Consider the following 24,722-nt stretch of genomic DNA (forward strand, 5'->3'; position numbering starts at 1 on the left):
AAATATATATGTATAGAAAACAGGCAAAAATGATCGCGCCAGATAGGGGTCGAACCTATGACCTTCTGCTTAGGAAACAGACGCTCTATCCACTGAGCTACAGGCGCTTATTGGTAGGCATAAGCGGTTGAATCATATTTAATGCTCAAAATGGAGTTGGCAAAAGCTACCGGATTATAGAAAAATGAGAATGACACCCCATTTTTGTCCTCCAATGCCCCATTGTTCAATCTTGTTCATTATTTTTATTTGACTTGTGCAATTTGATGGCAAGAAAAAAAAGTGTGTAAAAATTAACTCTCTAAAATATCAATATTCTTGTAAGAAATTGGAACTATGGTGGTCAATTTATTTGGTATTACTAGTAAAAAAAAGAGTCAAGTAGCTTAAATAGAACTACACCAATTGCAATTTCAAGCTTTTGTGAATGTGTCAAACCGAATGACCACTTCTTTTATCTTAATCTATTTTACACATGTAGTATAGACTACTAACTATTTGTTAAAATTTGAAGTAGAGTGGGATTTAAAGCACTTGATGTTTTATTAGTAACTAAGTTATTGAGATTTGAAATTTATGTGCTACAATATGAAATATTGTAGCTAGTCATAAAATTATTTTGTCCTAATTAAGCTAACAAAGATGTAAAATGCAAAAGAAATGGACTTCGGCCCAAACCAAACCGTCGAAATGAGTTTTGGTTTGGTTCGATTGTTTTCATGATTCTTGATACAATCAAACCGAAATAAACCGTCCTAGTATAATTAGTTTGGTGGCAATTTTATTATTTTAAAGATATCGATTCACCTAGCAAGGGAATGATGCTCATCCGTACCTAATTTAATCCACCCAAAATATAAACTAAAGAATAATACTTCTAACCGTTTTGATCGATTTAAACAGTTCGGTCGGTTTGATGTCCACTCCTAAACTTTAAAGATAAAATCAATCCAATCTCAAACTAAACGATGCCCATCCATAATTAATTTAACCCCCACAAAATATGAATTAATGAATAATACCTTTGAAATGTTGTTTTCCAATCTGTTACATAAAGAGAAAATTGTAGCAATAGTCCGTCAACTTCAAACCAATTGGAGCAATGGTCCCTCAATTAAAAATTCATGACTATTGGTTCATTAACTCATCAAAACGTGTAGCTATAGTCCTTTTCATTAACACTATTAGAATTCTGTCAAAATGAGTTATGTTGGAATGATCATTCTCCAATGGGATTAATGTTGAAGGACCATTGCTCCAATTGTGTTAAAGTTGAGGGACCATTACTTCAGTTGGATTAAAGTTGAGGGGTCATTGCTACAATTTTTCTTATTTGGTTTTCTATATTTGCCCATCGATTCAGCCTCATATGAGTCACACGTGATTCATTTTAACAAAAGTTCTAACAAAGTTAAATAAAATAATATAGATACACGTTTTGAAAAGTAAAGAAACCAATACTCATGAATTTTTAGTTAAAAAATTATTATTTTAATTGAATTAAAATTGATATATCACTGTTACAATTTCTTCGTCACATAAAAGCCACAAAACACAACAGAAATCCCACTTAAAAAGAAAAATAAAAATAAAAAAATGAACCACTGACTGAGGACATAAACATCCGAAATTTATACCCCGGCAGAAAAGGAGAAAAGAAATCCCACTTGTGCAATCTAATTTTCCTTTTTGGGTAAGACAAAGTTTCTCAAAAAGAGGGAAGTTCTGTCTAGATAGGTACCCACAGTCCAATCCCACCATATAAGAAGCATTTTTTCCTTAAATTTTTTTTGTGTGAAAAAACACAGCTCGACGCATCAAGTACCACCGGTAATAAAAAAAAAAAATTCAAAAATCAATCCACTTATATTAACATTGAGCGTATACTGGCACACTAAAAAAATTTCTTTATTTAACAGCCGTCACAGAATACAACACTTGCTGTAAGTGGTTCTGATTATCTGATTAATTTCTTTGATATATCACTCTCCTTTCCCAGTCTATAATTTATATATATATATATATATATATATATCCACACACACGCCTATATATATTTATCCTTTTCTCTTCCTTCTCTTCAAAGCAACGAAGCCAGTAAATCCTTTTCCCGCTTTTCTCAGCCCCCTGGAAAAAGAAATATATATATATATATATATATATATATATATATATCTCCACACACACGCCTATATATGTTTATCCTTTTCTCTTCCTTCTCTTCAAAGCAACGAAGCTAGTAAATCCTTTTCCCGCTTTTCTCAGCCCCCTAGAATCTTTCTTTTTCCTCAACTGGGTATTTTTTTTCTTGCTGTTCAACCCTTCATCTTTCATCTTCTTTCTATATATATATGCACACACACACACCTATATATATTTATCCTTTTCTCTTCCTTCTCTTCAAAGCAACGAAGCCAGTAAATCCTTTTCCCGCTTTTCTCAGCCCCCTAGAATCTTTCTTTTTCCTCAACTGGGTATTTTTTTCTTGCTGTTCAACCCTTCATCTTTCATCTTCTTTCTGGTTAATTTCCAAAAATTTCAACTTTTTACGATGTGGGTTGCTTTCAGATTGCTATAAAGCCCTCGCCTTTGAGTTTAATTTCGTTCAAATCCCAAAAATTCATCTGGGTTTTTCCCATTCTCTCTCTAGGATTATACCCAACGAACCAAATCAGATTTTCTCAGGGTTTTCCAAGATTCTCCGCGATTCCCAAAAAGTGGATTCTTTTCAAGATTCTTTAGTCTATGCTATCTAGGAAAAAGGAGATTCTTGATTCCCAGTAGAAGATTCTGAATTGATTGCCTTCTTAAGCTTTACTTCAATAGCTTCCGACTAAATAAGTGAAGCAGTTCCTGCATATTTTTTACGGCTTGTAAAAGCATGGAGACCTTGTATCCGGCTTCAAACATGGCGGATTATGATTGGTACTCAGAGTGGACTAAGGAGGAGAACAAGATGTTTGAGAGAGCCCTGGCGATGTTCGATGAGAAAACGCCGGACAGGTGGCGGAAGGTGGCGGAGATGATACCGGGGAAGACGGAGATCGACGTGATCAAACAGTACCAGGACCTGGAGGAAGATGTTTGTGAAATAGAATCCGGGAGGTTTCCGATTCCTCCAGGGTATCCTCAGTCGTACTTCACATTGGAGTTGGGGGATGATCGAGATTTCGATGCTAATCGAAAGAGGCCGGCAGCGGCAGCGGCGAGGGGTTCTGATCAGGAGAGGAAGAAGGGAATTCCATGGACACCCGAAGAGCACAGGTTTAATTATCTCCATCCATCCATTTTTTGTAGAATTGTCCTCAACTATTGTGCTAGTTATACATTTCGTAGTTCCGAAATTTAACAGCTTATGAAAAATTAACATGAAAGCTCTAGTTCAATATTAGGAAATCATTATGTGGATGAAACTTTTGTTTTCTTTAATTTCCAACTAGTTTTTATGACAAGATGATATTCTAAGCTTACTCTAATCAGCGGGAAAAGAATTTAAATTTGGATGCTATATACTGCCATAGCCAACTGACCTAACCTACACGTGTAATTTCCAACTATTTTTTATGAACCAAATGGAATTTTATACCACTCTGGCTTCTGTTCTAGACGTTAGTTCAAAAGCAGTCATCTATTCAAATCTTCATATCCAACTTAATTTTGGTGTACCGGAGTAATTTCCGCACTCCGAGTTTTACCTTCCACACTCGGCCTTATTTACGTCTCTTGATTCTCCTTGGACTTGAAGTATGGCGGTGAATAAATTATGATAGAAGACAATTCCGCACTCACTACCATGTTAGTCAAATTGCACGTGGATAGGTTTGATTTCTCTGTGTGATCTTGCTATTTTTTTTGGCTTGATTGCTGGTAATGAATTGTAGGCGGTTTCTGCTGGGACTTCTAAAGCACGGGAAAGGGGACTGGAGAAACATCTCTCGGAATTATGTGGTCACTAAAACTCCCACACAAGTAGCAAGCCATGCTCAGAAATACTTCATGAGGCAACATTCAGGCGGGAAAGATAAAAGGCGGCCAAGCATCCATGACATAACCACTGTCAACCTCACAAGCAATACTCCACCGGAAACTAACGGGTCTCCTTCAGACCAGTCTCCACCAGAGCAGATGTCCACTGAATCGCCAAACGTTTTACTTGACTGGAATGCAGCTGATGATGGAGGAGCCGCCATGGTTTTCGGCTCTACTCATGGCAATCTCTTAAATCCATCTCCATATGATGTACCGGCAGATGGGATTAAAATGCAGTTGCAGAAACTATACAGCCACGCTCATTATGCTGCTCACGCCACACCTCAAAATTCGCTATATCTAAGGCAGTCCGCGAGACATCAGATTCATGGATAAAAAAAGGCCTAGTAAACGATCTTCATCAGAATTTCGATGTTGGTTTTATTTTTTACGCGTTTGTGTTGGATTGATTTAGCTTAATAAGGACTTGGTTTTCGTACATAGTTCTTTAACATTGTGAAATTCCATTAGGCCTCAAAGTGTAATGTCTTGAATTATGAAAAGGAAATTAATTGTAAATTGCGCTTTCCCTTCAGGGCTTGAGTGTGTCTACATTTCCCAGTCCGGAGGTTTATTTGAGTTGTAAAACAAACTTGTATATATTGCATCCCACGACCATCCTGCACGATTTATGCCGCACCGGAGAAAACCCCGTAAATAATATATGCATACTGACGTGAATCTAGACAAGACTCAAACACGAAAATTTCATGTTTTCGTGACAAATGTCCGACATATGATATAGTCGGACAACCTTACCGAAGTTCCTCGTGAATTTGCACTGGGGATGGCTGAGGTTGATCAGATCACTCTATGGTTGCATCACACGGGAATGATGTTGCAACCGCCAGGGAAAAGGAGCCATGTCATTGGCTGATGTGGCCGCTGACTCACTCTGCACCTCTTTTGAAAATTCCACAGTATCTAACATATTGCTTTACCTTTTTCTTCTCATTAAAAAGACCTTTCCGCCATGTTTTGCTTCTTAAACAAAATCCAATACCGGGCAAATTGACGGAGTGGCCCTCCACCACTAAGATGCTGAGTTTGAATTCCACTCGATAAGCATCCATCTACCTCATTCCATCGTAGGATGCAGGACGTTCCACGTAAGAAATGCCAATTTGCATTTTTGCCATTCGATGCTGGAGCCAATACCACTGTTGATGGTGACAAGACTTTTTGCATCAGCATAGTGCCATTTGTTTAGGTCTACCCCAAGCGTCATGCTTTGCTCTTTACAGGAATTGATCGATAACTATTTCGTTTTTATTTTTAGTTTTGTTTGATCTTCAAGCTCCAATGTTTCTTTGCTAGTTTTTCACGTGGGTAGCGATTTTGTACTTGTTTACCAGAGTGCGTTCACGGCTAAATCCGATGCAATTTGAATCCAACATAAGACGAGAAAAGCTGCATGTGATATAATATCTCAATGGATAAGGTGTAGAGTTTGATTTCAAAACATCTCGGTATTGTTAATAGTGAACTCTGGAAACCAAACCTCTCGACAAAAGCTCTACTATGTTTTGATGTGAGCATGCACCGGATGAATGGAGTAGTTGGTGTCCAGCCAAGGATCCAACAGTTAATAATCCAATGGCCAAAGTTGTCAGTGTATAATATACACCCATGCATAATAGCCATTTTCGAATGTACAATTAGATTCTTCTCTAACTATTACTTATATCGAGCCACACGATAAACAAGTCTCTAGACTCTCTAATAGTATAACTACTTAGATGGGGCCTGATGAATATGGATTCGAGTCCACTAGAAATACTCTTTTGGTGACCAAGTGATCACAAAATTTTATGTTCACTTGTTTTTAGATGTGATATTAAGAATGGAGAACAAATAAACGTATTTTTAGTGTTCACTCAACCATTAATATCAAATTCAAAAATAAATTACCATATATTATTAGTCACCATGTGACACAGAGAACGAGACATTTGATTCTGCAAATGACAAATTATGATGTGTAATATCGTGCGACTGTGTTTGTTTTATTTGAGTGGTCTCTTCTACCTACCAAAAATGTATCGATCGAGTTATATTGTGTGAAAAGAACTTTAGTGCACGTAATTGTCACCTTTGCACATATTAATTTTGTAAACCACACACACTCAGCATTTAAAAGTTACAAAGCAACATGAAAAATATGATTATCCTTTTTAATAATAACCTTTTATCTGCTAAGATTAGTCATCTTTCTGCAACTTGCATGAGAAAGCATTCTGGCCCCTTTATTCCAATTTTGATCAAATCTTTGTGAAAGTTTCACCGACCTCACATGGATATTAGGATAATCTTCGAGGAAAGATTGTTGATCGCACATATGACATTCTGTTATTGGACAGAGAACAAATTGTGGCAAGCAATCGGTCATTCTAAGTTGCTCTCCGAATTAGCAGATAAATTTGTGTAAGTTTTCACTCATTGTGTTATTTGTAGGACACGTCTCACAAAAATATGTGTTGTGATTTTTTGTAATTCAATCACCCTTAACCCCACTCGGTATTAATTCGGTGTGAGACTTGTCCTTGTCAGGCAGCACTGTCGAATATCTTTTCTCAAATTAAAGGATAAAATTAAGTAACAATGTTATACTTACAAATATTTGCTGAATTCAATAACTAGATGCCCTAAAGAATTTTAGGAAATTCAAGGGATGTATCCGAGTCACCCGAAACATAAATATACAATAAATTGACCAGAATTTTTTTTTTTTTTTTTTTGGCAATTTGCCTAATTTACCACCTAAGGTACACTATGGTACTGTACTGTATCAAAGTTCCAGATGAAGTCAAACAAGTCTATATTAGAACATTCCCATTTTAATGTTAAACTGATGCGTTCTTCTCCAGCGGCAATCGACGAAGAAGAACTCCAGAAAAAAGAAAGAAGAAGAAAATGGAGTGGTTGAAGGTCGGGGAATCATGCAGTGGGAGTTGGGGTGGGAGGGAAGGGGGAGGGGGAGGTGGAGGTGAGTGATGGTAGGGAGGTCCGCAGGATCTAGAGAGGATCTATTCCCCCAAAGCACCATCTTGCGTGCCAAGAAATTTAATTATTTATTTTTATTGTAAACATATTGCCATATTAATCTACGTTAAAAGAGAGGGAGACGAATTTGAAATCAAAATGCAATGCGTTAAACAAAAAAACTATCCATCAGAAATAATCCATCACTACACGTGTTAAGAAAATTTTGAGAATTTAGAAATTATTTAAAAGTTGAGAATATCAAATATTATAAATGCAACGTAGGAGAAGAGGATACTAAGGAAAATTCAATTGAAAATGAGAAGTTGCTCATCCATTATCAATTGGAAGTTGACTTGATCCCAATGGAAGGTCACCCACTAATTGCCACCTTTTAGATGGAGACTTGAAAAAGTCATATAATAATCGTGTTAGTATTAATGTGTTGACATTTTTTCTTTTGAAATTTAACGGTTGAATGCGTGCTGAAGAATTTCATGAAATTTAACGGTGAGTCTGAGCCACATAAAAGGCAAATATATACCACACGTTGAACTCCATAGTATAATACATTGACAATAACTTGTACCTAAGGGGCCAAAACTTTGTTCCTTCACACCAACAATTCTCGGGCGTCATCAGTTGTAGAAAATCATTTATCTATCTTTCTTGACATGAACGATTACGTGATGAGACAGATAGACACATATGGCTGGATGAACTGGTGAAAGGGAATTTTTCCTGGCTACAAGTTGAGTTGCAGATGATTGTTGCAGAATTGAAGTTTCTTACCAGGGGCGAGGGCCCAACCTCCTACTACCTCGCCATTAAAAGATAGATTTTGCTACTTCTTCCTCACCTGGTTTTGCTCCAAGTCCAACAGTATGAGGAAAGATGAGAACTGGATCACAAATAGATGTGTTCTGAGCTTCATATGTGTAGTGGTTGCTTGTTCCCTGTTGGCTTTTACCTTTTGGTGTCAAATGGTCGACAAGCCACCGCTACAGTAGGGGCACATAAACCATGCTCGTCAACCAAGTTTGTTCAGCAATCGTAACAATCTGCAGCTTCACATGGTATTAAAACTCCAGTTGGGAAACAAATTGACGAAGTCTGAGGCCATCGGATTTGATACGCCGATCCAATTGAGTCGGTTATCACAAGATCACTCTTCATTTTTAAACTCGATACATCCCCACTCTGCCGCAGAAAGTACAATAGCTTCCCAGTAAGATTGACTCAGCATACAAATACCAGTCGCGCTACTCCTGAAATTGAAACAAACTTCCTGGGCAAGAGAAGCTGTTCGATAACTATTTACAGCATCTGTACTTGTTTATCAAATTGAAGCAATCGACACCATCATGCTTTGCTCTTTACAGCATTTGTTCGATAACTATTTCGATTTTATTTTTAAGTTTTGTTTGGTCTTCAACTCTAATGTTTCTTTTCAAGTTTTTCATGTGGTTAGCGATTTTGTACTTGTTTATCAGAGTGCATTCACGGTTTCATCCGACGCAATTCGAATCCAACATAAGGCGAGAGAAACTGTACGAGGTCTAATATCTTAATAGATAAGGTGTAGAGGTTAATTTCAAAACATCTCGGTATTGTTAATAGCGAACCCTGGTAACCAAACCTCTTGACGAAAACTCTACTATGTTCCGATGTAAAGCATGCACCGAATGAATGGAGCAGTTGGTGTCCAACTAAGGATCCAACAGTTAGTAATCCAATGGCCAAAGTTGTCAGTGTATAATATACACCCATGCATAATAGCCATTTTCGAATGTACAATTAGATTCTTCTCTAACTATTACTTACATCGAGCCACACGATAAACAAATCTCTAGACTCTAATAGTTTGACTACTTATATAGGGCCTTATGAAATGGGTTTGAGTCCACTAGAAATATTCTTTTGGTGACCAAGTGGCCACAAAATTTATGTTCACTTGTTCTTAGATTTGATATCAAGGGTGGAGAACAAATGAAAATATTTTTAGTGTTCAATCAACCGTTAATATCAAATTCAAAAATAAATTACCATATATTATTAGTCACCATGTGACACAAAGAATGAGACTTTTGATTCCGCAAATGACAAATTATGCTATGTAATATGGTGCGACTGTGTTTGTTTTATTTGAGTTGGTTTTTTTTTTCTACCTACCAAAAATGTATAGTAATATTGTGGGGAAACAACTTAGTGCACGTAATTGTCACTTTTGCACGTAATAATTTTGTAAACCATGTCCATACACACTCAGCATTAAAAAGTTACAAAGCAACATGAGCAATATGATTATCATTTTTAGTAACCTTTTATTTTCTAAGATTAGTCATCTTTCTGCAACTTGCATGAGGAAAGCATTCTGGCCCCTTTATTCCAATTTTGATCTAATCTTTGTGAAAGTTTCACCGACCTCACATGGATTTTAGGATAATCATCTAGGAAAAATCATTCCCTCATATATGACATTGTATTATTAGATAAAGAACAAACTGTGGCAATGCAACCGATCATTCTAAGTTGCTCTCCAAATTAGCAAACAAATTTGTGTAAGTTTCTACTCACTGTGCTACTTGTAAGACACGTCTCAAGAAAGTATGTGATGTGACTTTTTGTAATTTAGTTGCCACTAAACCACTTTGCCTTAACTCAAGTGTAAGGCTTGTCCATTTCAGGCAAGCTGCAGAATATCTTTTCTCAAATTAGAGGATAAGATTAGGTGACCATGTTATATTTACACATATATTGCTGAATTTAATAACTACATGCCCGAAAGAATTTTAGGAAATTCAAGGGATGCATCTGAGTCACCCAAAACATAAACGTATAAATACATTTTAATATTGCAATTTGCCTAATTTATAACCTAAAGTGACTTATGGTACTGTGCTGTTATCAAAGTTCCAAATGAAGTCAAACGAGTCTATATTAGAACATTCCCATTTTAATGTTAAATTGATGACCGCTAGTGCACGGGAACAGATCCTCTTTGGATCCAAACTATCCGGATTCTGCGGACCAAATAATCTCAGCCGTTCACGTAAAATCATGCGGCTGAGATCACTTATCCTCTCCAACTTTCTCACTCGTTCTCTTTGTCAACATCCTTGTTTTCTTCCCCGGCGCCGATTGACGAAGCAGAATCCCAGAAAAAGAAAGAAGAAAATGGGAAGGGTTGAAGCTTGGTGAATTATGCAGTGGGAATTGGGGTGGGATGGGGAGGGGTAGAGGGAGGGTAGGTGAGTGATGGTAAGGAGGTTTGCAGAATCTGGATGGTTCGGATCCAAAGAGGATCTATTCTCCTAGCGCACATTTTGATATAAAGATCTCGTTTTTTAATTTTTTTAGACTAAATATACATTTTTTTTGAAAATTTGATCAAACATTTTTCTAAAATTTTGGTTATTAATTTCAGTTTTTCACATAAATTCAATTTTGTTTAAAATTTTAGTTTTTCACAACTTTTCCTAGACGTTTCATTTTTTTTCTTTTCCTCTTATCCCTATATTTATGCATTTATTATCTATCTCTATGCAATTTTTTATTGTTTGTTATAATTTACTCTCTTTTTTTTTGTGTGAATATAGTAGAATATTTATAAAAAAAAATTTCAGATTTTATTGTTTAAAAGACCTAACACATAATAAAGATTTGTTTGATTATATAGTTACATGTATTTACCTATAATATGGACACATTTAGTTTTATAGTGGATTTGATTTTTTGTATTTCTCGGTACATTTGGAATGTAAATGTACTAAAAAGGTTATCTGATAGAGACATTTAGTTTTGTGGTACATTTGTGATTTTTTGTTCATTTGGTCTTTTGGTACATTTGGAATCTAAATGTACCAAAAGTGTTACCTGACAATGGGCACATTTAGTTTTATGGTACATTTGGTTTCTCTGTCCATTTAAAATCTAAACGTATCAAAAGGGTTACATAAGAATTGGTACATTTGGTTTTATGGTACATTTGAATTTTTGGTAAATTTGGTTTCTCGGTACATTTGAAATCTAAACGTACCAAAAGTCGATACTTTTGTTCTCAAATGTGCCATAAGTTTTAAGTATATTTTTTATATATCTATACATGAAAAAAATATGTATTGAAGATTTTTTATTGAGACATTTTTAATAGAAAGATAATTTTTTTTTTTAAATACTGATAATAAGGTAATGAGGAATTAGTTAATTAAAATTTTATTTTATTTTATTAAAAAAAATGTCATTTAATGTGTAGAAGAGGATTGACGAAATTAAATTCCTATATTATAGGCAATTAGTTACTAAGTTACCTTATGTCTCTATATAAATGCATTTAAATTAATGACTTGGAAATTAAATAAATAGAAAATTATTGAGGTGGCAATTGATCAAAGAACCTTAATCAAATCTTTAAAAGGGACGAATGTTGAATCTAACAACTATAGAAAAAATGTAGGGCATTCTAATTTTCCCTTATTTTTATTACAAACTTATTACCATATTACTTTACGATTAGGGAGAGGGAGATAGACTTAAACTCGAAATGCAGTGCGTTAAGCAAAAAGACTATATATCAAGATAATCCTGTAACATGCCACATCGCCCAGGGAGTGATCCTTAAATGTATATTCTCATCCCTACCTAACACGAGGCCTTTTGGGAGCTCATTGGCTTCGGGTTCTATAGGAACTCCGAAGTTAAGCGAGAAGGGGGCTTGAGCAATCCCATGATGGGTGACCCACTGGGAAGTTGCTCGTGAGTTCCCAAAAACAAAACCGTGAGGGAATGGTAAGCCCAAAGCGAACAATATCGTGCTACGGTAGTGGAGTCGGGCCCGGGAAGTGATCCACCCCGGGCCGGGATGTGACAATTTGGTATCAGAGCCTAACCCTGGTCGCGTGTGTGCCGACGAGGACGTCGGGCCCCTAAGGGGGGTGGATTGTAACATCCCACATCGCCCAGGGAGTGATCTTTAAATGTATATTCCCATCCCTACCTAGCACGATGCCTTTTGGGAGCTCACTGGCTTCGGGTTTTATAGGAACTCCGAAGTTAAGCGAGAAGGGGGCTTGAGCAATCCCATGATGGGTGACCCACTGGGAAGTTTCCCGTGAGTTCCCAAAAACAAAACCGTGAGGGAATGGTAAGCCCAAAGCGGACAATATCGTGCTACGGTAGTGGAGTCGGGCCCGGGAAGTGATCCGCCCCGGGCCGGGATGTGACAAATCCACCACTTAAGTGTGTCAAGAAAATTTTGAGAGAATTTCACAATTATTTAAAAATTTAGGATATAGAATATTACAAATGGAAAGTAGGTGAAGAGAGTACTAAGGAAAATTCAATTGAAAATGAGAAGTTGTTCATCCATTATCAATTGGAAATTGACTCGATCCCAATGGAAGTAACCCACTAATTGCCACTTTTAAATGGAGACTTGAAAAAGTCATATAATCGTGTTAGTATTCATGTGTTGACATTTTTTCTTTCTGAACTTAACAGTCGGATGTGTGTTGAAGAATTTTATAAAATTTAACGGTGAGTTTGAGCCACTTAAAAGGCAAATATATACCACACATTGAACTCCATAGTTTAAAACTTGACAAGAACTTGTACCTATGGGGCCAAAACTTTGTTCCTTCAGACCTAACGACTCTTGGGCATCATCCGTTGTAGAGAGTCATTTATCTATCTTTCTCAACATACATGATCAGTAATGAGACAGATAGACACATATGGTTGTATCAACTTGTGATAGGGAAATTTTCCCCGCTACAAGTTGAGTTGCAGATGATTGTTGCAGCATTGCAGTTTCTTCCTCACCTGGTTTTGCTCCAAGTCCAACACTCCGAAGAAAGATGAGAACTGGATCACAAATAGATGTGCTCTGAGCTTCATATGCGGTGGTTGCTTGTTCCCTGTTGGCTTTAACCTTTTGGTGTCAAATGGTCGACAAGCCACCGCTACATTAGGGGCACATAAACCAAGTTCGTCAACCAAATTTGTTCAACGATCGTAACAATCAGCAGCTTCACAAGGTATTAAAACTCAAATTGGGAAACAACTCGACGAAGTCTTAGGCCATCGGATTTGACACTCCGATCCAATTGAGTTAGTTATCCCAAGATCCCTCTCCTATTTTATTTGAAAACTCGATACATCCCCACACCCTGCTCCAGAAAGTACAATAGTTTCCCAGTAAGATTCACTCGGCAAACATATACCAGTCGCGCTACTGGCTTGAAATTGAAGCAAACTTCGCGGAAAAGACGACCAAAAAAGTTCCGGATCAAAGAGTGCAAGTGCTTTCAGATTACACAGGGTAACTCAAACTTATTACAGAACTAAAGTCTAGAAATATAATTGAAACTTGAAATCGAAACCCTCTTAACCAAAAGTAAAAAAGTAACATGAATTTACAAACAAGGCGTGGTAAGAAAATGACTGCTTGTGGGAAAAATAAAGAAAAAGAAAGGTTGTATGTACAGCTCTAGGAGATGAGTGAAGATGCCGGATCCACGGGAATAACAGTATCTGGAAAATCTGTTCTCGGTCCAGCAAGTGAGTAGTATGCAAGTATATGGGCTGGATGCTCGACCACTAACGCCTCCCCCTGCTGATCAGGAACACCAACTCGTCTGGGAGGAATCAACTCTATATTCCAAAACGGGCGAGCCATTGCCAAAAGGTCGCGACCAGTAGCAGATACTCTGTACCCCTGCACCCACAAGTACCTAAGGGAAGTCAGTTGCATTACTGCATCAGCGAGTGCACGCTCGCTGAAGCAGCAACCCCTCATTTCCAATTTTTGCAGGCTAGGGCAACCCTTTGAGAACTCCAAAAGCCCTGCATCAGATTCCCCAACATAACCCAGAAGCATCCATCTCACATTCGGACTGTACCGGCCAACGTAACTCAGTCCGAGGTCAGTCAACCCCCCACGACGGAGATACAGAGCAAACCTTCGAAGCTTATGGCATCCCCTCAAAAGAGCTCGAACCCCATTGTCAAGTGGCAAATCTGTTATTGTCTCTTCTCGGTCAAGCAAGACAAGGCGAAAATCAGAGAGATTTTTGGAGTGAGTCCCAATGTATTCCAGAGATGCATTGGTGATGTCCGATACATAAACAGCCAGGTATTCGAGCTCAAGGCATCCCTGCGACAGGGCCGTAAGACCCCGTTGGGAAACAACACCTTCTTCGTCCTCCATGCCTTCATCTGCACCCCGCTCAATTCGGAGCCTCCTTAGTCTCTTGCAACTCCGAGCAAGAACTTCTAGTCCTCTATCTCCAATAACATTCCTTGTCTGTACATAATAGAAACAAATTAAAGTTCATATGCAAGTTTCAAATACGATTCCTACTTCAAAGCAAAAGCATTCAAGACACTCCTGATGATGTATAGATGTGAAATAAATCTTCCAAAGAATGGAAAATTTACAAGCAAAGGCATAAATTCGGCACCGTTTCACACCTATACTAAAATTCACACAGAAAACTTATTGTAGATAGATACACAAAATGGTTTTGTAATCCTACCTCCAGAACTTCCAGGTTGGGGCACCTCTGAATTAATGTGCAATGGTCCTCAGTGTCCAGCAATGCATAAAGGAGATCGAGCTTTTTGAGAAGGGTTGCAAATGGGAACACTATTGGCATTTCATTCTTTCCCATGTATGTTAGACCGAGACGGCAAAGTTTTTGGGGTAAAGTTACAACAGAGTACCTCTCGGATTGGTCGTTGAAGGAACCCCCACAAAATTCTTCCAAGACGGCCGCATGACGGAAGAAGCCAACCAGTTCCAAGATTTCGCAATCACTAATTTTCACAGAGGTTAAGGAGCGGCAGTTTTTGGCTATGAGTTCAAGGTCTTCGAATTTGACTTTGATAAGATCGGTCATATAAAAATTCAGAGTCTCCAGGACAGTATTGTTTACAGCAAGCGCGTGGAGCCAGTCGCCATCTTTCTCAACTATGGAGCTCTCTTCCAAAAACAAGGTTCTCAAATTCCTATGAAAGCATAAATGATAAAAACAACGTCAATAACGTCTCTCCAGATGACAGTTACAGAGAAAATAGTTAGTTGAGAATGACTGCAAAAAGATGCATTAACATGTCTAAAAGAACAAGGATTCGCGGGGATGCGCATGCGATGTTTACTACGTGAATGCCCCTCAAGAAAGTTACAAAATGCAGCATGCAAATTTCTCTTCCTTGTCCATAACCATGATAAACTCCGCTTGTGTAAGTTTATCTTACATTGCCGGTCCCAAGCCCGGATAAAGGAGGAGGGGGAGGGCGTCAAGTAGTCGTCAGCCGGCACTTCTACCTTACGTCGAATCCCTGGGATGCGATCATACCAACTCACATGCACCGGATCTCATCAAAACTCCGAAGTTAAGCGAGTTTTGGGTCAGAGTAGTACTAGGATGGGTGACCTCCTAGAAAGTCCTCGTGTTACATCCCCACAGCCAACTCCACCTAGTGGGAAAAGGCTTTGTTGTGTTGTTGTGTTGTGTTGTTGTCCATAACCATGATAGTAACATTTTGGTACTACGGGTGGAATAAACAGGGGAGTCGAGGACCCCAAATGTGAAACCTCAAGAGCAAAAGACCATCACTCCCGAGGTTTCAGTTAAGTTGGGGCCAGTCTTAAATCAGAAGTGACATATTTGGGCACCTGCAGAACCTTTCTTATGCAACTTCTAAATTTTGGGGATCCCAGAAGTGCTAAGAACTGTCCGAACCCAAGCTTTCGCCGAACAAATTACAAATGAAACAACATGCTGAACTGTGATACATAATGAAAGAATGAATGAGCCATAAGCAATCCCTGCAACTAAAATTTTTAATCAGCGATGTAATCCATACTGCAGCAGTCAGGCTATAAAAGTACCTCGTCCAAACATAGCATTATTCCGATTAATTGATACTCGAAAAAAAACTTAAAAGAGTAATAAAACTATGCAGCATGGAAGAATATAACTTCGTCCCTCAATTTTTACCAAAACAATGAATGCATCCAACGTTTCTGATTGAACCCACAACAAAATTCACCGCAAGTAAAAAAATTTCAAATAAAGTTGTGAACTTTACTACCTGCAGGAGCGGCCGATGTGCAAAAGCCCACCGGTGGTAAACCCTGAGCACTTGTCGAGCTTAAGCACCTGAAGCACGCGCCCACGTGACTCAGCCAGGAGCTCCAGGTCCGAATCACTAACAATCATCCGCCGAAAGTGCAGACACTTCAAGCGGTGGAAGGAGTTGGCGATCTCGATCACCCACGGCGTTACAAACCCTCCCCAGTCCTCGGGAATCAGATTAAACATCGCCGCCCTCGGCTTCCCCTTCAGCTTCAGCGACTCCAGGTGCTGAAACCGCTGCCGCAGCCGATCCGGGGTCGTGGTGTAGCAGAGCGCGATGGTCACATGCTTCCGCGTGAGCGCGTCGAGCTCGTACCACCGCTTGCACACCAACGACACGGCGTCGCGGTCCTTTGGGTCGTGGAGATACGGCATCACGCAGTCCATTACGACGTCGGAAATCCTACACCGCACGCTTCGATCCTCCATCGCTAAAAAGAAACGTCGGCGATGAAAATACTCACTCAAAAAACTCTACTGCTATTTCTAACAAAAAGTTTTAGAGTCAAAAGTGGAAAAAATTTGAATTCTTAAACTCAAGATCGGGTTTTCGGAGCTCCGAATCCTCAACTCCAAATATTTCCAGAAATAGAAACTGGATTTCCAAAATCCAAACCCTAAACAGTTATATTTCCAAATCCAATCCCAAAAAAAAGAACTAAAACGACACCGCAGCACCGACGTTTACAAAATCAGAATCTCAGAGAAACGCCGCAACGTGTCAAGAAACGAGCAGGAACAAGAGGGAATAGAGAGGAGCTAGAAAGCACGATCTACGAGAAACTCGCGCAGAAAACAGACCAATCGGATCGAAGACGGCGGAGCAGGGCGACCAGTGGAGGAGCGCCGGAGCATGGAGTCGGCGTGGACGCGAAGCACATGGTCTGAGAAGACGGATCTGAAACGTACGGTGGGGATCGTCCGGGCAGGAATCCGGCGGCGATTGGATCGGACTTTCAGTAATTTGGGGTGTTTAAGAATAATTCTGCGCCTCACAAAAACATAAGGGAGGGGGGATTGAAAAGGAAAGCGGCAGGGGGCGGAAAAAGATAACGGGAAGACGACAAAAACAAAGGTAGGAAACAGCAAAACGTCGTCGTTATGCAGTGAAAGTTGGAGTGGGATGAATGCGCAGTGAAAGCGTGGTCGTTTGGGATTTGTTGGTGGTGATGCAATTGCTCTGTCACTGCAGCAGATGCTGTATAGGAGTAGTTTAACTGTGATGTATGCGGAAGGACGAACTATTACCAACATTAGTTTGTCTTTCGTTTTAGACTTTCTATACATTCTTTATATCCTCTTCAATTCAATTTAACCGATTCAACCGTCGAACTTAAAAGATGCATAAAAAGTAAAAATATGTGTATAGAAAGTGCCATTCTTAATTTTATTCTAATGTCTTCTGAATCTCATTAATCTGATTCATGATTAAAACTTAAAATTGATCTTGTGATTATGATCATGGGACTCCGTCGAATCCATGAATGCAGATTTGAATTAAGAATACAATTATGCTACTCTTATCGCATATTTGTATCATCTCTCAAATAAAGATAAGACCCACATGTACTGGTGGGCGCTACCTCTATTAGAGAGATGAACAAATATGTAATAAGTATATAATTACTCTTAAGAATAATACTTGAGTACTGAAAGGATCAGTAGGATATCCTACTCACAAATCTTCCTTTTTTTTGGATAGAATTTTGTGTTTATGATCAGAACCGTTCATATTATAAATGACTCTATAAATATTATGTCTGCAAAAAATCAATTAAAACTAAAGTCATTTAGTCATCGAATTATATAAGGACAGTTGAACGAAAATGATAAAAGCATTACAAAATCGTTTATCTATTTCCTACAATTGATCAATTTAATGACCTTAGTTTCAATTCATTTTTCGCAAAGATGATCTTTACATAGTGATTTTATAATATGAACGATTCTGATTGTAAGCACAAAGTTTTATGAATCAGACATGAAGAATTTTGAATAAAAGCTCTACTCAACTTTGACTTTGAGTAGCTATGCATTGCTCTTGAATTAATTGATCCCCTAAGTCATGAAATTTGACAATTTTAAAAATGTAGATAAACTAGTTTTGCCTTTTGAAATCTGCATTAGGTTTGAGCAAGGTTTTTATTTTATTTGTTTTCCATTTCTTAAGGATTGTTGTTGCTTTCAATATTTTCTCAATTCATAGGTGATAAGGACGTTCATAACTTACCTACTTAAAAGACCAAATGAACCCATGAAAAGAAAAGAAAGAAGATCCAATAATTCACAAAGGAAAGTGGGCATTCTTTAAAGATAGAACATGGCCTCAAAAACACTTTTCTTTGTCTTTGCCATAAAATTGATTAGGGTAGACAAAGGTAATAGTGGATAGAACTTCGGTATAGTTGTTTGTTTAGAGCAAGTTTTATTATGATTAAATTTAATTGGGCCGGTGAGATGAAATTACAAGAGTCTCATGTTTTTATGATGATTGTTTTACGTGTAACATGATTCAATGTCTCGACACAAACTTTTATAATCACGAATGAAATTAAAAGTTGTATGATCTATGGGTTAACAATGAAGTTAAAAGTCTGAAAAGTGCAACTTAAGCAGTGTTTAAGATCGTGTTTAGTTGCTAAACAAAAGCATCAACGCACATGTAATGGGGGAGCGCGGATTAAATTTCTGCGCTTGCGAAGCTTATGTGGACCCTCGAGGGAGGAGTTGATGCGTGGCACGATGTTGTGCCGCATGAACCTGATCTCCTGTGTCAAAGGGTGACTTTATGTTTGAAAGACGAGCCGTAAACGGGGACATAAAATATATTGTATGACGTGGCAAATAGATTCGATCTTGATTTCCGTGCCAATGAAGCGTGATGGTGTTAGCCGTTGAATCCTTTTGTATGATTATCTATTTGAACCGTAGATGTTACGAGAAACATTTAGTTAAATGTTTGTATGGTTTGATGGGAAAAAGATCTTCTCCGAATCTCTTATTCTTAATTTATTAAATCAGAGAATTCGTACCATTAAAATTTGATTCAATGACTACAAACAAAGACCTAATTTATAAATTTATAATAATTTTAGCCGTTAAATCAAATTTTAATAGCACGGATTCCATGATTTGATGGATTAGGAGGAATAAATTCGGAGATGATCCCTTTCCGGTTTGTTCATGCTTGACTTGGACCTTGTGACTAGTCAAGTTCATGTATATTATATTATTGCAAATGATTTCGCCTGGTAATAATTTCGAAATTAATTTGAAGCTGCTTTAAAAGTTTGACAATTGTCAGTAATGGTGGATGATATGTGATTATTCATCTTCATTCCATATATATAAACAAAATTATTTGAGTTTTTACATGCAAATACAGTTTAATACATATATAAAAAAATCATTTTGATCACAAATTTGATATTTCCTGCGAAAATGAATAACTTGTTATACGTAAAGAACCAAACTTTTTGTTGTGCAACAAGAAATTGATGTATATTATTTCAAGTGAAGAATATATTTCCCATCATCTGCATAGCACATAGTATTAATTTGTATGTAGATATATTTTCTTCTATTTTCAAACGAGGCATCTTAGTCAAAATATGCCCGTGTTATAAAGCAAATTAACCTCTTTTTGGCATAATTAATTAGGACGGTGACTTCCACGTTATGACTAATAATGCAAATAGTTTAATATAAATAAAGCCAATATCCACTTAATTAAACTAGTTCGTTGTCATGGTCCACCAAATGAAAGAACCTTTCTAACGGTTTTCGTATCTAATATATATAGAGGTAGTTGTCTTCATTCGGTTGAGAGAGGTTCAAATCCAACTTATAGAGAGGAGCAGGACAATATATTTGTAACAAGTTCGAAACATAATTTTGAATAACCCAATTATAATGTTGTAATTTTATTATGATGACGTAACTTTGTTATGATAAGTTGATCTGTTGTAATTATTGTATTGCTTGTTATAAGTAACTTAATTCATACATCAATACTGGAAGTTAAAGTCGCACATGAAATCTAGTTAGATACATGTACGTAATAATGTATACATGAAGAGAAATATGGTTGGGTTTTCTCACAACCCACTGAACCCAGGGAGACAAAACTAGGAGCTCACATTTAGTACGTGGTCGTTCACTTACTGCACAATGTGGTCTCTCGTGCACCCCATAAATTAAACAAAGCAGATTAATGAAGACATTTACACTTAACTACGTATAGTGTAGATAATATCATTTTTTTTTAAATTAAATTAAATTAAATTAAAAAAACTACGTATATATCAACCTTATATACTTGCATAGGTTCGTGTAAATTATAAAATCGTATTGACTGCAAATACAAATTACAATCCAATAGCTATAACATACCGTGTTTCAAAGAGAGAATGATGAATTAATCAATCTAGCTAATTAATAGAGTGTTCACATTCAATCTGATTTCACATCATAAAAGAATTCACACATATTATTTTTCTCGACTCTTTTTTAGTACGTTAAAAGAATTCGTCCGACATTTTAGTCCTCTCTCACGACGGAAAATTGTATACAATATTTCTTCATTTTCGCCTGCAAGTTGACATACGATATCATGTTGAAAAAATGACATGCAGTATTAAAATCGAAAGTTGCCCTAGCTGACTCCCACAAATGGCTAATTTATTTGGTGGAAATATTGTCGACGAGAGGAACGAGTGAGTCGTTGTCATCCTCATCAAGTTGGGGATTTAGAAATCGACAAGACTATGGAAAGTCGTCGTCCTCGTAATCATCATTACCATAGAAAATTCCAGATAATGAACCCCAAAATTTAGTTCTTCAAAAAACTAGTGATTGCAGCTTCAGAAAATGGGGTTATTGCAGCAGGTGGAAACGATAGAGAGATCGGATCACGGGTTTTGCTATTAATCTGGGTGTTGGACAAGTGCTTGAAGCGGTGCTACGGGCGATATATTATGGCTTAAGATGGCATGGGAAATAGGTATTGAGACAATTATTTTTTAATCTGACTCTCACATAGTTGTGTTGTTGAAAATGAATTTCACATTGATGAGAGAATGGATCTTACATGTGCTTATAAGAGGTTGAGATACTCTCCATATTGCAATTGGTTTTATGGTGGAACCTCAATTTTCTTCATGGTATCAAAGCAGGTTGTCCCAAGTGTTAAGCCTAATGACCATACACGCTCCACGTCACCCTGTTTGTGATGTCCACATGTTAGGCTTGAAAATTCACCGCATGTGAGGGGGCGTATTGAGAATGAATCCCACATTGATGAGAGAAGGACCTTGCATGTGCTTATAAGAGGATAGGTTACTCCCCAAATTACCAATTGGTTTTATAGTTGTTAACCTTAAAACTGCCAAACCTACGTGGCACGCAGGCCAAATAACTAATAAGCTAACTACGTCCTTCGGTTGTGTGCGAGGCGTGCCAACTCGTTGGCCAAGCTCAGTTAGGGAGTAAAATGTGCTGATGTGGCGTTGAGTGAACTGCTAACTTTTCAATCTTGTGACTGCGGCTGATGAAGGAACACGTCTCGGCCTTCGGGTTCTAGAGCCTGAAGACAAGGCTGCTAGTTCTGCTAAGTTCACAAATCATCGACACTGGGCTCGGTCTCGGTAATTATATTTGTGAGAGTATAAGTATGCCGAACCGGTATCAGACTATATGAACACAAATACTCGAAAGAGATAAATGTCTTGATGGTAAAAGTGGTTCGGCCGTTAGAGTGCCGAACTTTAAAATGTACCTCTAAATATCCAATCATAAAGCAAAACTCAGCGTTCAATGTGGCGAGCCAAGTAACCTGTAACACCTCACTTCTCCGAAAAGGTTGATGAGATGACCTCTACCAACAAGGACTCGAAAATCCTTGTCGACCGAGACTTGAATAAATAACCAGTTGGCCTTGAAGCAATGTTGTCTATCCAAACTGAAGGTGCTCCTCGGTAAGCTGATTTTACGGCTCCAGTGTTGTCTATCCAAACTAAAGATGTCGTTGGTTGCCTTCACAATGCTTTACCCAAATTGAAAATGTGTCGGCGGGAAGAAAGGGGAAGAGGTAAAAATCTCAAGGTTGTTGAGAAGTTTTGCGCATGGAAATTTGTGTGTTGATTTTTGGAGGGGCTTTCTCTGTCCCAAAGTATCTTGTATTTATAACATTCATATTTTTTGCTTGGCAAGGCCTGAAAATTTCATAGAGACCAATTGAAACTCAAACTCGTGGAATGAAAGACTGATCTGTGGCATAGGCTACAACCTATCTTCCAGATGGCTATTCGTGACTTTTCAAACAAAATAAAAGCCTATCCAGGATTATCACATCATGACCAAAGGCCTAGCCTACCTAGGCTTCTTATCTCATCATCATAATTCCATCACCTTTAAACCCATCCATGCATGCATCCTGATCCCCATCTAAATGAATTTCAAATTCATTTTTTTACTAATTATCACCATATTTTAAATGGATAATAATCAGTTCAAAATCCAACCCCATTAGCAGCTTCCAAGTGACGTCTGCAAATAAACAACATTCCAATATCAACTTAATATCATTTTGCAGCATACCACTTGAATTCGTCAGCAAAACCAAACTGATCCAATTCACACGTCCACACACCAGACATCCCAAATCAATTTGAATTGTACTACTTGCTTGGGGATATAATTCACATCCTATTTATCCCGTTTAAGAAAATGATTTAAAAAAAAAAAAAAAAAAAAAAAAACCATAATATCATCCTGTCTTGCATGCTTCATTATTTGATGCCCTGCATATCCCCATATTTCATCATCATTCAAATCAATTGGGATTTAGACAAATATTAGGTTCAAACAATTTAATATATTACCATGAGATAATATCATGACTAAAACCACAATATTATTTCTTAATAATAACTAAAAATCATTTCAACCACTTTGTCATCTAACGGTCTAAAATTTTGCTCATTCAACGACCTCGATTACTTGGGCCGATAGTGTAAAATCGGGTCCAAACAATAGTGGAACCTCAACTTTCTTCATGTGCATCTTATCAACGAAAAATATTGGTTTGTAAGGTTTATGAGATATCTGAATCAGTATGAGATTAGAGACGTCGGGATGAGATGTTCATGTAGATTCATCCTACATTTTAAATCAAGGACGGAACTTCTTTCTACACTTTTTTTGTACATAGACGGTGAATTTAAGAAGTGAAACAAGAGTGTGCACAAAGAGAAAAATAATACACAAAAATCATTTCTCCTTTGTTTTTCTACGGAAACCGTGATAACGGGTACAACTGCTTAAGTTATTGTATTTAACTTAACTACTTAATTAGGTCCATATAATGATAAGGTAAGCCATGAACCTATCTAGGTATGATGTTTTATCACGAAACAGTCCGTGTAATTTGGAGAGAGCTACCACGTCTTATATTCCTTTTATGAGCAATTAATTCCTAACAATTTCTTTTCGAGCTAATTAAGTTAAGTGGTGACTCGTAAAGAGTGAAAAAATGAATTAAGATTAAAATACGTTCACGTTCGTCGGATTAGACTGGTCACTGACTGCGGGGCGATGTTTTGTTGGAGTCAGACACAAGACAAGACTCTACAGTATACAGATCCTCCCGCATTTATGCTTTATTCCAGACCAATTTTTATCATAAATTCTTGTATATGTAGGTGGGCATATAACATGAAGATGATGGAATTCCATTCCATATAACTGCCAAGTCAAAGTTTAAATAATAAAAATGCTAGCACTGCAAAATTTTCCTTCTGAAAGCGGCATGTCGGACAATTATTATCGTGTGTTAATAATAATTTCGTGAAAAAAAAAAAAAAATAGAGGTCAAGTTTTTGTACTCATTTTTTATGTGATCTTTTTGTCATTTCTATTGTTGATTGACACATGTTAATTAGTTTATGACAACAAAATTAAAAAGAGTTAAGTTTATTAACGCGTATAGATCAATGATAATGGTCATAAAGAGAGGCCACACACAATGAACGCAGCAGATTTCAGGCCCTAACCTCATATGCCTAGCTAGCACTTGTGTGTTAGGGAAATGAAAAACACATGAAAGGTTTAGGATGACATCTTCACGTAAAGGATGATAGTCGGAATTTGTAAGTGGATGAATGTGACATAGGAGTGTCTTGCTAAATGGGCAATCCGAACCACGTACATCTTGTGCTTGTTTCCCATTTCTATCTCTTTACATACTATCATCACTTGATGACTGGAACAACCATGCGAACGTCACAAACTTAATATTTTACGTTGTTTGAAATCCATCCAATTTTGTGCATCAACAATGTAAATACATGAAGAGATATGGTGGGGTTTTCTTGCAACCCACTGAATCCAGAGAGACAAAAACTAGGAGCTCACGATGAGTACGTGGTCGTCCACTTTCTACACACAATGGTCTCTCGTGCACCCCAGAAATTAAGTAAAGCAAATTAATGAAGACATTTTCAATTAACTACGTACATATCAACCGTATATAGGGGTGGAAATTTTTACCAAATTACCGTACCAACATCCCTT

At 37.5% G+C, this 24,722-nt stretch overlaps 2 protein-coding genes, 1 non-coding gene and 1 pseudogene across 3 annotated transcripts; 2 read left to right on the forward strand and 2 right to left on the reverse strand.

Annotated features, from left to right (window-relative positions):
• Positions 1–34: 34 nt before the first annotated feature.
• On the reverse strand, positions 35–107 carry TRNAR-CCU (transfer RNA arginine (anticodon CCU)). The gene has a single exon. It is a non-coding gene; the product is annotated as a tRNA-Arg (tRNA).
• Positions 108–2,381: 2,274 nt separating this feature from the next.
• LOC137735726 (transcription factor DIVARICATA-like) lies at positions 2,382–4,629 on the forward strand. Its single transcript, XM_068475169.1, has 2 exons — positions 2,382–3,264; positions 3,882–4,629. The coding sequence occupies exons 1-2, from the start codon at positions 2,882–2,884 to the stop codon at positions 4,363–4,365; spliced, it is 867 nt and encodes a 288-aa protein (XP_068331270.1). The 5' UTR covers positions 2,382–2,881; the 3' UTR covers positions 4,366–4,629.
• Positions 4,630–13,127: 8,498 nt separating this feature from the next.
• LOC137734069 (coronatine-insensitive protein 1-like) lies at positions 13,128–17,161 on the reverse strand. Its single transcript, XM_068473333.1, has 3 exons — positions 16,108–17,161; positions 14,547–15,018; positions 13,128–14,314 (listed from the first exon to the last, which is right to left on the reverse strand). Exons 1-3 carry the CDS (start codon positions 16,578–16,580, stop codon positions 13,499–13,501), a joined length of 1,761 nt encoding a protein of 586 aa, XP_068329434.1. The 5' UTR covers positions 16,581–17,161; the 3' UTR covers positions 13,128–13,498.
• On the forward strand, positions 15,355–15,474 carry LOC137735775 (5S ribosomal RNA; annotated as a pseudogene).
• Positions 17,162–24,722: the final 7,561 nt, after the last annotated feature.

This window comes from Pyrus communis, chromosome 5 (assembly GCF_963583255.1).
Source record: "Pyrus communis chromosome 5, drPyrComm1.1, whole genome shotgun sequence".
Lineage (NCBI taxonomy): Eukaryota > Viridiplantae > Streptophyta > Magnoliopsida > Rosales > Rosaceae > Pyrus > Pyrus communis.

What these genes read in the sequence shown, in the direction of transcription:
- LOC137735726 (XM_068475169.1), top strand. Translation starts at nt 2,882, where the DNA reads ATGGAGACCTTGTATCCGGCTTCAAACATGGCGGATTATGATTGGTAC. An exon ending in TGGACACCCGAAGAGCACAG is followed by an intron (nt 3,265 to 3,881) that starts GTTTAATTATCT and finishes AATGAATTGTAG; the next exon opens with GCGGTTTCTGCTGGGACTTC.
- LOC137734069 (XM_068473333.1), bottom strand. Translation starts at nt 16,580, where the DNA reads ATGGAGGATCGAAGCGTGCGGTGTAGGATTTCCGACGTCGTAATGGAC. An exon ending in CACATCGGCCGCTCCTGCAG is followed by an intron (nt 15,019 to 16,107) that starts GTAGTAAAGTTC and finishes ATGCTTTCATAG; the next exon opens with GAATTTGAGAACCTTGTTTT. An exon ending in CCAACCTGGAAGTTCTGGAG is followed by an intron (nt 14,315 to 14,546) that starts GTAGGATTACAA and finishes TATTATGTACAG; the next exon opens with ACAAGGAATGTTATTGGAGA.